The sequence below is a fragment of the Gossypium arboreum genome, chromosome 13 (assembly GCF_025698485.1).
Source record: "Gossypium arboreum isolate Shixiya-1 chromosome 13, ASM2569848v2, whole genome shotgun sequence".
Taxonomy (NCBI): domain Eukaryota; kingdom Viridiplantae; phylum Streptophyta; class Magnoliopsida; order Malvales; family Malvaceae; genus Gossypium; species Gossypium arboreum.
The window spans coordinates 112,452,437-112,466,763 of NC_069082.1; the positions used below are offsets into that span (position 1 = coordinate 112,452,437).

General features: G+C 27.7%; 1 protein-coding gene across 1 annotated transcript; it reads right to left on the minus strand.

The window, feature by feature from the left end:
- Positions 1-6,829: 6,829 nt before the first annotated feature.
- On the minus strand, positions 6,830-8,071 carry LOC108463535 (uncharacterized). The gene is made up of 2 exons (XM_017763463.2): positions 7,468-8,071; positions 6,830-7,389 (listed from the first exon to the last, which is right to left on the minus strand). Exons 1-2 carry the CDS (start codon positions 7,927-7,929, stop codon positions 7,030-7,032), a joined length of 822 nt encoding a protein of 273 aa, XP_017618952.1. The 5' UTR covers positions 7,930-8,071; the 3' UTR covers positions 6,830-7,029.
- Between the last annotated feature and the right edge of the window lie 6,256 nt (positions 8,072-14,327).

The window sequence follows — 14,327 nt, forward strand, 5'->3', positions numbered from 1 at the left end:
GTGTAGACAGTGGAAGACAAAGTTTAGTATTGCATAGCATGTTTAGTTATTTGATTGTACAATAGATCATTATGGAAATATTATAGTAGCATATATTGCCTCATGTTCAACACTACTATGAAATTTTAGATTAGCATGATCTGCCCTTGGATGTTATGAAGATATTAGTTAACCTGTACTACCGTTTGCAATGTAATTAAATATTCTGATTGGTTGTAATGCCCGTGACCCTAATCCGACAACGAAGAGGGGTTAGGGGTTTTACAAAAATACTTAGATATATCTTCAATTAATAACTCTATTTTGTTTTTGGTGTAAAACAGAAGAAAAAAAATTCAAAAGGTTTACATAGAAGTAACTGGAGCCTAAATGCGTCTTATTCTATCGTCTTTTAAAATTACTTGAATTTCCATAGAAGGGACATCAAACATACACAAATCTTTATAATTCCCACAAACAATTTTAGCTAATGCATCCGCTACTTGATTATTCTCTCTAGGGGTATGCCTCAAAAATCACTTATCTTCATGAGACAAAATATGTTGAATTCTCCTAAAATGATAAATTTTCTCTGATTGACTAACAATCACAAATAGTTTTAACAACCTCGAGATTATCATATTGGATGATGACCCTATCATGGCCTTATTTCTGAAGAAAGAGAAAACTATCCAGAATGTCTCATAGCTTGGCAACAAAGACCGAACACTTTCCCAAGAATCGATTATATCCCAATATCAATAAAATTAGCACATTTTTAAAAAAAATTAACACATCTTTCTTTCTGTCAATTATTAACTAAAAAATTAAATTTTAATTACCTATATTTCTATTCAAATAATAACTTTGTTTTAAAAATAGCAAAATTTCTTTTAACAAATTATAATTATTTTAAAAGTTAATATAGTAATACGATAGAAAATAAAAGATTTTCTAGTTTTTATTGTTACATATATTGTATGTGATTTTACTTTTTACTTTTGAATTAATTTTTAAATATTATATTTTAAATTAATGTAAATAATGTAAAAATAATATTTTCTAAAGCTGTTAAATATAATTAAAATATATTGATTTATTTAAATTTTAAGTATTATAATAATTTTAAAATCATAATTAAAATATTTTTAACATATTCAATGTATAATTTAATTTTACGAAGAAAATAATGTCAATAATAGTAATAATAAAAATAATAATAATGTTAGATTCAATTGGGTTGAATTACTAAAAAAAAAATCTAATAAACACCATATACACAAATACAAATGTTTTAATCATATAATTAAATTTTTGCTTTATGTAATTTAATCGATATATTCTTTCGTATAATTCAAAATATCTCAAGAAAGTAGTAATGGAGTCTTGACTTGCCTAAAAGAAAGCCCATGAAAATTAGATTTAGACTTCCAGTATTCAATTGACAATCATCATATTTATATCTAATAAAAATAAAATAAAATTAAGCATTAAACATTTGGTCCACCTTAAGGACCATTAAATTACACATTCACCATCATTCAATTATTATTATTGATAACAACTGACTACTAAACCTAACTACAATTTAGCTAAAACTTTATGTTTCCAAAATACAACCAAGTGCATGTTTCAAAGAAATACACTTTGCTTCAGGTGTGGAGTCAGGCACTGGCAGCTAAAACCATTTTATTTATATAAAATTTTAAATTAATAATAATAAAATTATATCTTGATCTTCTAAAAATATAAAAATTTAATTTAATCTTTAAAAATTATAAAATTATAGACTATTAAAATATCTTGATCTTCTAAAATATAAAATTTAATTTAATCTTTAAAAAATTATAAAATTATAGACTATTAAAATAATAAAATTATATTTTTATTATCGTAAAAACATATAATTTACCCAACATAATTTTATGACTTCTCTCTTGCTCTGCTTCTATCGGTGGAGTTGCAAATCTGTCCCACCATCATTTAGTTATTTGCAATAGGGAATATATAGTCTAAAAGCCTAGCAAAGAACCAGCAGCAGACGCTAGCGACGAAGTCGGGGCTGGGACAGTCGGTCCAGGTAAATAGCTTATGAAGGGTTGGGGCAGACGAGAGGCTGAGACGGTAGCACACGAATTAACCGAAGCGCCCAGTGGTGATATAGGAACAGGGCAGCGACCAAATCAGGGAAAAGAAAGATGGAAATAGAGAAAAGGGAAAATTTTGGGTTAAGGACCTTCTATTTTTAGTAGGATTTTTTGTGTTTTCCTTTTCATGCAAATTAGTTCCCTATTTATAATGAAAAAACTTAAGAAAATAAAAACTGAAAAATAAATAAAACCTTTTTATCTAAAAATAATCTAAATTATCGTAAGAAAATAAAAAAAAAAAATATATATATATATATATATATAAAATACTAATTCATCTAACTCCTAGTTATTAATTAATAATAATATTAATAAAATCCATAAGTACCCCAGTATAATTCTAATAATAATCATCCTAAGAAAATTTAATAACATAAAGTCATATTCATAATATTAATATTAATAATAAGGTAAGAAAAGAAATCACCAACACAAAACTTTTGTATTATAATATATTTCTTATTTTTCCAATTAATAAATTTAAATTTATTATGATTATTACAATTTTATTTTAATATAACCACAACCATATATCTTTTTACCTTTTAAATTCATTATAATTATTTTTAAATATCAATTTAGTAATATGATAGAAAATAAATGATATTTTTATTTGTTAATTTTTTTCTAAAATCGTACTTATATATATATATATATTATAAATTATGATATTTCAATAAAAAATAAATATTTATTGTAACTTATTATTAATATTTTAATATATGAAATATAAATTTAAAACATAATTTAAATAATTAATATAAATAACATTTTAGATATTAAAATATAGCTATTACAAATTCTATATAAAATAATATATTTGAAATAAGTTTTAAAAGGAACTCAATATACATCTCACGAAAAATATATTAGATAATAAATATTGATTAAAAATGTAATTTTAATCTAAATTTTTTTTGAACCCCATCAAAAGCTATAATTTCCAGTATTTTGATTTGGGAAAGCACTTTTAAATTAAAACTTTTTTTTACAATGTTTTACATAAATGTAATATTTGAGTAAAAATGATAAAGTAAAGAGTGCATCATGAATTTTAATTAAATATTTAATAATTTGTATATATATTGTAGAATGATTTGTAAATTATGCAATAACAAATACGGTGGTTTTTTTTAAATAAAATATGTTTATAGTGCTAATTATAATTTTAATAAAATAATATCAAAAATAAAATAATTTTAAACAATATTAACAAAATTGCATTTAAAACTTATAGAACTGAAGTAGTTTAATAATAATAATTTCATTGTGATTGTCATGATTTTGTTTTTGTTTATTAAAGAGTTTTTTAGTTGTTATAAGCATCATGATAATTGCATATCAAGTCCTTGTACGTTTAATATGACTTAGTTAGGTTTTATTTTTATTTTTGGTATATGATTTTGTTTTGATTCAATTATTATTTTATTAATTTTTGACTTAATATAAAACATAATTTGTTATTTATTATATTATTCATAAATTATAATTATGTTATAATTAAAATATAGATTTTCAAGCTCTTTTCATTTGTTATAGCTTCTGTTACCTGCATGTGATATACTTAAACTCATCCAATCAAATATAATTGCACCTCAAATTTAAAGCAATTTTTAGTAAGTAAGGTTTTCGGATTCACTTTCACCAATAAATATACCTGCTCTATATAAAATTACTTATGAAGATACAAAATTATTTAGGGGAAAAAATGTAAAGGGCAATCTTTGAAAACTACTAATCCTGTTATTCCTTCTATTCTTTTTTTTTAGAGGTGTTCATGGGTTAGATTTAAATATGATATCAATCCATCTTAAATTTATTTAAGTCTGGTGAAGTCTAATTGATTGAGTCTTAATTCGATTGGTATTAAAATTGTTGCCAATATAAGAAGATGTGGGTTTGAATATGCTGAAGTACATTATCCTCCTATTTAAGAAAAGTTGGGGAGGGGCTATGAATAGTCTTATGCATTGTATCAAAAAGAGAAATTATGATAAGAATCTATAATGAAATTGATATTTCAAAAAAAAAAAAGTCTAATTAAGTCCAAAATATAGACCTAAAATTTTACTCAAATTTGCCCATGTTTGTTAACAGATCGTCCAACCTATTTTAGTTCATTTTGTAATAAATATTTATATTATTTTAATTTAATATTTAATAATTTTATATATTTTATTTCCTAAAATTTATATATACTTTTTTAATGTTCACATTATATTATTATAGATTACTTTTTATATATGTTATAAATTATATAATATATAAAAATAATATAATATAATATATTAAAACTTAAATATAGGTGAAGTTGGAATAAGTTCTAGCCATTTTATATATTTTTATATTTTTAACATAAGTTCATTTTTAAACTTAATATTTTTCCCTAAATTTTGACCTTTAAACTTAAATAAATAACTCGATCCATGAACAAATCTAATTAAAATTCAATATTAATAATCTTAAACTCAACTAATTAATTCAATCATATTCCAAAGTTAAAACCTACCTAACTATTGTATATGATCATTTACCCAAAATGGAATCCGATGAGCTAATTAAAGAAAGATAAAGTTGTCAACACTTGGATAACAAGAAACACCAACCAACCAATTGTTTAATGCTCTTTCATTTATATATTAAGTAACATATAAATTTAGTCACCAAACCCATATAAATTAAGCCACTCCCAATTTATCAATTAGCACCCATTATTAATTCTTTTTTTAATAAATAAAAACCTCTCTTTCTCTCTCTTTTGCTAGCCTACAGTCCAACTTTCAAAGCTAAAACAAAATTATTTTTCTTGAATTTTAAGGATCTACAAGAAAAACAATGAGTGCACCAAAGAGAGCTTGGATTGTGGCAGCATCAATATATGTAGTTGAGGCATTGAAGGACCAAGGAATTTGTAGATGGAACTATAGCCTAAGGCTTGCCAAGAACAATTTTACCAAACCATTTCCATCTTTGAAGCAGGAGGCCCCGCCGGCAATGGCCGTCGCAACTTCCGGTAAAATGAGGGAAGAGATGATGAAGCCAGAGAGGTCTATGAAAAAGGTGATGGAATTAAGTTCATGGGGTCCTAATACAATTAGGTTTTAAAGTAAATCTCATTGGTTTTTAAGAAAGAGAAAAAAAACTTGAATATTCTCACTTTAGAGATTTATTATTTTTAATTAAAGTTTTGATTAGACATGTTCATGAATCGAGCTGATAAATTAATGAACTTGATTCATTATATATAAATATTCTTATATTAATTAAAATTAAATAATTTTTAAATTATTAAATAATAATTTAAGTCAAGCTGATTTAATCCGAATTTATAAAAACATTATTCAAAACTTTACCCAACCAGACAAATATCTTAACCCTTGAAAGCTTGAACATGTCTTTAAAAAGTTTGGAAGTCATGTGACCAAAACATTGGTTTTGGATTGTAAGCATATTTTGAAATACAAATTTAAATAATTTTTTATTGAAAGAATGATGTAATTTGCCATCGGTGATGGTTTGGAGATTCTGAAATCCTTTAATCCCATAGATAAATGAATCCTGATTTTATGTTGATTTCTTTGGTTTATTTAATTTTTTTAACCCAATTAATTATAATTTTAAAATTTATGCATCAAAATCATGAGTTGAATGCATCATTGAACAAAATCTCTCACACACTCACCAACAAACCATACTGTTCAAAAGAAAAAACCGAAATCATTAGATTTGATAATTAATTTCATTATTGTATCAAAATAAGTTTATTTTTTGAATTAATAATAATTAAAATTATCGTTATTTTCAAAATAAAATTATCATTATCTTATGAGATTAAGTTATAAAGAAGTTTTGTCGATTGAGTCTTAACTTGACAGGTATGAACATTGTAGTCAATGTAGGAGGACGATCATTTAAGTACGTTGAAGCGCTAAAGCAAATTAAGTTCTTTACATTGTGTAGAAAAACCAAATGAAGTGATATCAAAAGAAAAATTGAAAACAAGTAAAATAATCATGTTTAACAAATAAGAAATGAGATACAAGTATTCTAAATCTAAATTTAAAAATAATTACATTCTATATACTGATTTAGGGACAAACTTTAAAAATAATTATATTGTATATATTAAATAATTAATAGGATAAACCTATATTTAGAGGGTAAATTGATAAAAAATCCAAGGATAAATTTACGTAAAACTAACATTTCCGAAAATCTTACATTACCTAATAAAATAATATATATCGTATGAGGACTCAATCTGAAGCCAAAGTTGCATTGCAGGACTCTTGTTTGAGTTCTTGGGACCTATTTTTACTCACTAAAATCTTGGTCCCCATAAAAAATCTTTCTGTATGTCTATCAATTTCTAATACTTACAAAATATATAAATAAATAGGATAAATCTTCAAGAATTTTTATTTTGTATAATTTTAAACATTACATTTAATTTGATTTAATTTTCATAAATTATCAATCCCGTTATTGATATAACATAATTTTATTTTTACATATTACATACATAAATAAATATACATATTTAATATAAAAATTTAATATATTTTTTGTATTTGTTTAACTATCCATGTTAGGATCGGGATTATCCTTACTAAATTTTAAAAAAAATACGTACAATTGAGTCAAAATCAAATTAATGCATATATTTAAACCACAATCAAAATTTCATTTCTACAATTACACAAACTAACAATTCAAATAGCTAAATATATATATATAATTTTAATATTTACCTCTAAATAAATCCAGAAAAGCATACATCATATACAATCAGTATTTTTTTTTCAATACCTAATCAGAACAACATCCTGTACATAAATTTGCCAAAAATTTATAGCCACATCACATGCATTTAATTCGATACTTTCTTCTTCTTCTCTTTTCATATATCATCGGGAAGTTGAAACTTCTGAGAACCAAAAATTTGATGGGAGCTGTTTTCAGCAAAGACAGCAATGGCGCATTTGTTGTGGTTGAAATTATCCCAAAGACTGAAAGTAACAGTTCCTGAGATTGTCTTTTTAGCAGATGTGTCCTCCACATTGCACAGCTTTTCAAGCTTTCTAACCACAAAATCATTGGACAACACTTTCCCTTTGTTTTCTCCTGCAGAGCAGTCATTTACCAATCCATTCTCGTATAAAGCTACCATCACATGGACACCATTGTCCTCTACCTTAAACCTCAATGCCCCTGTTATTGTCACTTGCAATGTCTCCGATGTTGGCCTTTGGATATTTGCCTGTTTTTCAATCAATTTTTTTGCATTTATATATACAGTACGAGTAAGATATACAGAAAGAGAAGAAGAAATATAAACCTGGAATGATGGAGCTGGAAACCTGGGAGCAGTAGCAATAGTTGATAATAAAACATCTTCATCATTAGGGACACACTGAGCCCTACCTTGAACCACAACCTGAGGTGTAAACATGGTGTCAAGGTTCAAGGTTTCAACGTATGCCTTTTGTCTAACAGTCCATTGGCTGGATCCATAAGGATCTTTCCACCCCATATAATCCCAATAATCAACATGATAAGCCAACACAATCACTGGAGCATCGAGCTGAAAATCACCTCTCCCTAGCCTCGACAAGAGCAGCTCAGCCGCCGGTGACATCGCGCACCCTTGCGAAGAAAACAATTCCACCATGATCGGGCTTTCAGGCGCCGCTTCTTCAACGACCGTATCATTATTGGTTTTTCCATTTCCATCGACTTCATTCCCTGATGAAGAAGAAGATGAACCCTTGCCAAAACAACCAAAGAGACGACGTCCCATTGCAGCCGTCTCTCTCTCTCTCTTTAAGCCCTCAAGGGTTAGAAAGGCCGATGGTGGTATTATCAGCTCACAGCAAGGGACAATGCTTGATCAGAGATATGATTATCAGAAATGTTTGTAGTAATATTTAATGATAAAATGAAACAGAAAGAAAAAATGAAAAAAAAAAAAGGTAACAGTTTTTGTTATTGTAACTTAAAAGAATGGTAGAGAGGGAAATGTGGCAAAGAAGATGGTAAGAAGAGTTATGAGGGTTTTGAACATTTCCATTTATTGAATTAATTAACTATACATTATTACATAACTTCTTTTTTTTGGGGGGGGGAGGGGGGAGGAGGTGTCTTACACGTCTTTTTGTCAAGTAGGCGAAGATTGAGCTTCAAAAAAAAATAAAAATAATAACAAGGTAAACAATAATTAACAAGGAGGATATTTTGGCCTTACAGAGAAGGGTTTACAGGGGAATCTTAACAGTCAACAAACTGATGAAAATTTAGATATTTTGTTGACAGTATTGTTTTGTTGGGTTAGCTTTAGATGTCTCTTTTCACTAATAATTAAAAAAACCTCCTTTTTTGATTTAGTTCCTGTCATTCTGTAGTATTCGATGTCATGGTTTGGGTTTAGACTTATTTTTGTTTAAGTTTATATTTTGGGTTTATATTGTTGTTAGATATTTTGGGTGTACAAGCATATAATCAGCTTTGCTCGGCTCACTTGTATAGGCGTAAGATCATTAAAAAAATTTGAATAAAAGTATAGATTCAAAAATAAATTTGGATAAAAATAATGTTCATTTTAATAGGTTAAGTTTGAGTATGATTTTTCCGCTAATTTTTTTGTTATTTTGTTATTATATTGTTACTATTTTGTTATTATTATTTGAATATTGTATAATTTTTATTTTATTGTTAAATTTGCTATTTTTTAGAGGCATTTGCTTGTTAAGTTGCAACTATATTAGTATTATTTAAGTATAAAGACTTTTTAATGTATTTTTAATTTGTTGGGAACATTTATTTTAATGTTTTTAGTGTATTTGATATATTATATTTTTAAACCTATTTTTATATAAAATAATATAAAAATACAAGCAAGTCGGGCCAAGCTTGAGTTTAACATCTTTTATCTGAGACGGGCTTGGGAAAAATTTTAGACTTATTTTTTGAGTCGAACCAGACATGGCCTAAAATTTTGCATCAGCTCAACCAGAATTTGACCCGCCTCGACCCATGACTTGATAATATCTACTGGGTTTTTTCTATATAGTGAAAGTGGGTTAAAACAAATTCTTTTCATGGTTAAATTATTGTCTTTTTCATAACCTAAAAAAACATTGTCTTTTTACTATCAAATATAAATTCATAATTAAAATATCGGGTTAAATATAAAATTGGTACTCGAACTTGTCCACTTCTCCTAGATTAGTACATATGATTTTTTTGTCCCAGATTGGTACTCAAACTTTTTTTTGTCCACTATATTGGTACCTAAATCTAACGTCTTTATTTTTTTTGCTGATGTGATAACGTTGGCCAATCGCACACCGCCATGTGGTGTCCTTTTGTACATCTTTTTCTTTTTCTTTCCTTTTTCATTTCCCTCATTTTCTTTCCTTTTTCTTTTCTTTTCTTCTCTTCCTTTTCTTTTTCTTTTTCCTACCCGTGTCTTTTTCATCTTTCTTCTTCACTCTTCATCTCCCAGTTTAAGGGCCAATTGCAATGAAGAATCGGCACCAGATTCTTGAGTAGTCTTTTTCTTGACTTTTTAAGAAAAAGAAATTAATTTTTCGTATTTCAAGTTTTGGGTTTCAACATTTTACTTTGAATTAGTTTTCTTTTTCTTTTTTTTAATTTGTAAAAAAATATCCTCCCAAATCTTCTCATGTACATGGTTTTCTTTGAATGGGTGTTAAATTGTGCTTTAGTCAGTAATCATAATCACAACGATAGTAAACACTTCTCCTTACAAACAGCGCAACACAATTTTTCATTAATATGGGTTTTGTTTATTTCCACCGTCGACATTGCTTTCACCGTTGCTTTCAATGACGGCGATTGTTCGTTTGGCCCGACGCTCTAAATCTCCATCTGCAATAGCTGATCAATTAACTGCTCAAACTTAGAACCCAAGCAAGAGGCTTCATTTGATTCCCAAAACCGTTGCTTGTGAGGAAATAGGAGAGGAAGAAGCTTCTCTCTACCTGCTTTTCCAGTTTTTTTAGGAATTCTTCCCTGAAAAAGTGACGATATTACTTCGACCTCATCTAATTCTCAAGCCACATGCTTCCTCACTCGAATCCTACACATCCAACCAAGTCAGAGTAAAAAAATCAAGAACACAAAATTAGAATAATCTCATATTAGAAACCAAATGAACTTGAAACAATTGAAAAAAAAAATATGATACCTCACTCACTGTCGATTGAAAAAGACTTTGTTGGAAAGATGTCTTCTTTGACAAACCCCTTATGGTGGAAGAAGATGTTAAATCCTAGGTTTCGAGTTAGAAATTTGATGGGTTTAGGAGAGTTCCTTGAAAATCTAGTCTGATCAAAGAGAAGAGGGGAAGGAGAAGATCATTTTGGAAGGCAGCAGTAAGCCGAAAGGCATCGGTAGAACAAAGATGTCTTCTTTGGCAAACCCCTTATGGTGGAAAAAAATGTTGAATCCCAGGTTTCGGGTTAGGAATTCGATGGGTTTGGAGGAGATCCTTAGAAATCTAGTCTGATCAAAGGGAAAAAGGGAAGGAGAGGATCATTCGGAAGGGAGTAGTAAGTCGAAAAGTCACCAACGTAGTTAGAACAAAGATACGGCTAGGAGATTATAGGTTAAAAGGATTTAGTATTTTATTTTGCTTAATAATTGATTTAGTTAGAAGAGTAATATGATTTATTTAATTTTTAAAGCTAATAATAAAATTAAGGCATAATGGATGAGAAATGGTTTAAAAACAATGAGAAAATAAGGGAAATGAAAAAGAAAAAGATGTAAAAAGGATGCCACGTGGCAATGTGCAATTGGCCAATGCTGCAACGTTAGCAAAAAACTGACGGTGTTAGGCTCAGGCACCAACATAGTGGACAAAAAAAAGTTCGGGTACCAATCTAAGACAAAAAAAAAATCATAAGTATCAATCTAGGAGAAACGAACAAATTCGAATACCAATTTTATATTTAACCCTTAAAATATCTATAATTTTTTAGATTATTGCTAAACAGGGTAAAGTTAAAAAAAAGATAAAAAATGATTAAAATTAAATTAAATTAATTTTTTAAAAAAATATATTAGTTTATATCTCTATATATTTAAAAATCTAAATTTTAATTTTTGGATAACGTTATAATCTATCTTCTGACACCACCTTTAGTGACAATATTTCGGTTACATGTTAACTTTTTTATTCTTTAAGTTGATGGTTTATGATTGTTCCATTAAATAATGCCGTGTTTAGAGTTCGAATTTGTGTTCTTTTAAAAGTTAGAATAATGTACAGGGTACGAAAATGCAGGTATGGAAATTCTTATATGTAAAATTGTTGCCTATGTGAACTTAGTAAAAGGTTAGGATACGATTGACATGCCAATAGGGTCATATGTGCACTTGTACAAGATATGTGATTGTATGAAGATCATTACAGATTATATCGAGATCCAGCATTTGTTGCGGATTATCGAATATTATATGTCTCTATGGAGACCCTGGTGTGGTGGAGGCATGTATATACATATGAATATGTATTTAATGCCTACGAGTTTTGCACTTCGGTGCCCTGGTGTTGTGTAGTTTAAGCTCTTATGAGCTACCTAGTGTGATGTAGTTTACATGTGTATCCGAGTCTGTTTTACTAGGGTTGCATCGGGCGTAACATTGTAATTGAAATTGGAAAAGTTGAAAATGTAATGAAATAGATTGATGATAGAGTATGGTACTAAAATTAATACAAATGAGTTGATAGATTCCAAAAAAGGGAATTCAATGGTTTGTAAATGGTTAAATGATGTAAAAATGGAATTTGGATTGAATTTTATAATGTTAAGATTGTGAATGTGTGAATTATGTATTGGTAATGTTAGTTAAGGGGTCATAAGATAGGTCTTGATATATGTAATTGAATTTGAACATTTATAATGTCATGACGGTTGAATTGGTTTACCACTTGATATAGGTCCACATTCATATAGAAATGGTTATGTAGTGTGTTGCAATATGGAGCGTGTATTGATAGATATTTCATTTATGTGCATTTTTTTATATTGATATTATTATACTATGTTATATTATGTTGGATCATGAAAGTACCACTAAACTCTATTATTCAGCGTACAGTTTGTTTTCTCCGTACATAGGTTTAGGTACTCCTTGAAGTCTTGATAATGGTAGTCTGCATTTAGACCACCATTTTTTACTCAACTAAGTTTGTATAACTCATTTCATTTTGGTCAAATGGCATGTACCTAGGCTTTATTTTTTCAAATGATACAAATGATCAATTTTGAGAATTGGAAGTGTAAATGGATGAAATGGTTAATAGTTATACTTGAAAATAGTGTTGATGTTTTTGGACATTGATTTTTAAACATGTTGAATACATGTTGAATGATCAATTTAGGCATTGAGGACATCCATGTGTGTTATATTCTAGTTGGACAATGTATAAAATTGAACTTTGTTGAGAATAAAGATCACGTCACGTAATAGCTCGTTTTCAGTGGTGTAGGAAATAGTGATTTTGTGACCACAATTCCAACAAGTGAGTCAGTAAATATTATTAATGTAATACCCAAATTTTTAGTTCATCGGAAAAGTAAATTTTCGGGTCTTCGATTTTGAAAATTAGATTCGTAAATATTTATTAGAAATATTCACGAAGTTAGGTGAGAGACTAATTAGATTTTAGTTAAGTAAGTTTAGCTTAATTAAGGTAAATTTAGTGAAAGAACTAAATTGAATAAAATGTGAAAGTTTAATTAAAAACTATAGAAAAGTCAAGGGATTAAATTAGCAAATAAACCTTATGTGACAAGTGTGTGGTATGTATAAGTACATTTGTATTATTTTGATTGGTACAAATGTATGTATAAATATGTATTTACTTATTAAATAAGAAATAATATTTATAACTTAAAACATAATAATAATGATATAATATAATAATAAAATAATAAAGAAAAAATAGAAAAAAAAAGAAAAACAGGGAAGGTGGAGCGAAATAGAAAGGAAAGAAAAGAAAAGGAAAAATTAGGGTTTTGAAGTTTGAAGGTTATTTGGTAAGTCAATTTAGCCCATTTTCTTGTAATTTTGATGTTTTGGAATCCTAGGAAGAAATACTACTTGAATTATGTTAAAAATAATGAAGTTAATGAAATTTTTTATATGTTGAATAAATTGATGAATTATGATATTAAGTGATAGAAATTCAAGTTAAAAGTGGAGATGGATTAAATTGTAAATAGAGATATAAGTTTTGTTATAGTAGGGATTAAATTGTTTAAATTGTAGAATTGATGTTTTATATTGAATATTAGGAGTTGAAACTTGTTTAAAGTAGGTATATAATGAAAATTTTAAGGTTTATTTGAAGAAAAGAATAGTTATGGTGGAAGGACCTAATTGGAAATATAGTGAAAGTTATATGGAAATAAAAGAGTGTGTTATTAAATAACATATATTGATAATTTTAAATGTTAAATTTTATGTAGCCAACGTAGCACCGGAAACGTCATTGAAAAAGGGAAAGGAGAAAGTGAACGAGGATATCGAATAAACCCGAGAATTTCGGTTTGTATTTCTATAAACTATGCTTAATGATTTAATACAATGTAATTGTTATTTTTAATAGTTAGAATGTATAATGAATAATATGATGGAAATTGTTACTACTTCTGTATTGAAATGAAAAGATTTGAATACCCTATTAATAGTGTCGGGCTAGTCGGATATAATTGGCATGCCATAGGATTGGAAGTGTTCAGGGATATTCTGGCTATGTGTCGATGAGACACTATATGTGTCGACTCATCGAATCATCCGGATTCGTTTCAAGAGGTACTTCGTGACTGACTATGATATATCATATCTTTGTTACCCTACGGTGTATTCAGGTTTCAGCCGATGAAACACTGTATATTATCCCTGGTGTGTGGGTTGGATCCGCGTATCCGTTTATGTCCGAGTTATGTTAATAGAGGTAAATGAAAGTACTGAAGACTATATGATATCGAATAACTAACTGTGACTGATTTACAAATGTTTAAGTTATCGAAAATATGAAATAAAAATATATATGAATTGCTTAACTACAGGGAAGAGATGTAAAATGAATGTAAGAGGTGAAACTATTAAAATTATGAAAGTAAAAAGTTCAAGTTACAATGTATATACATAGTTTATTATTGT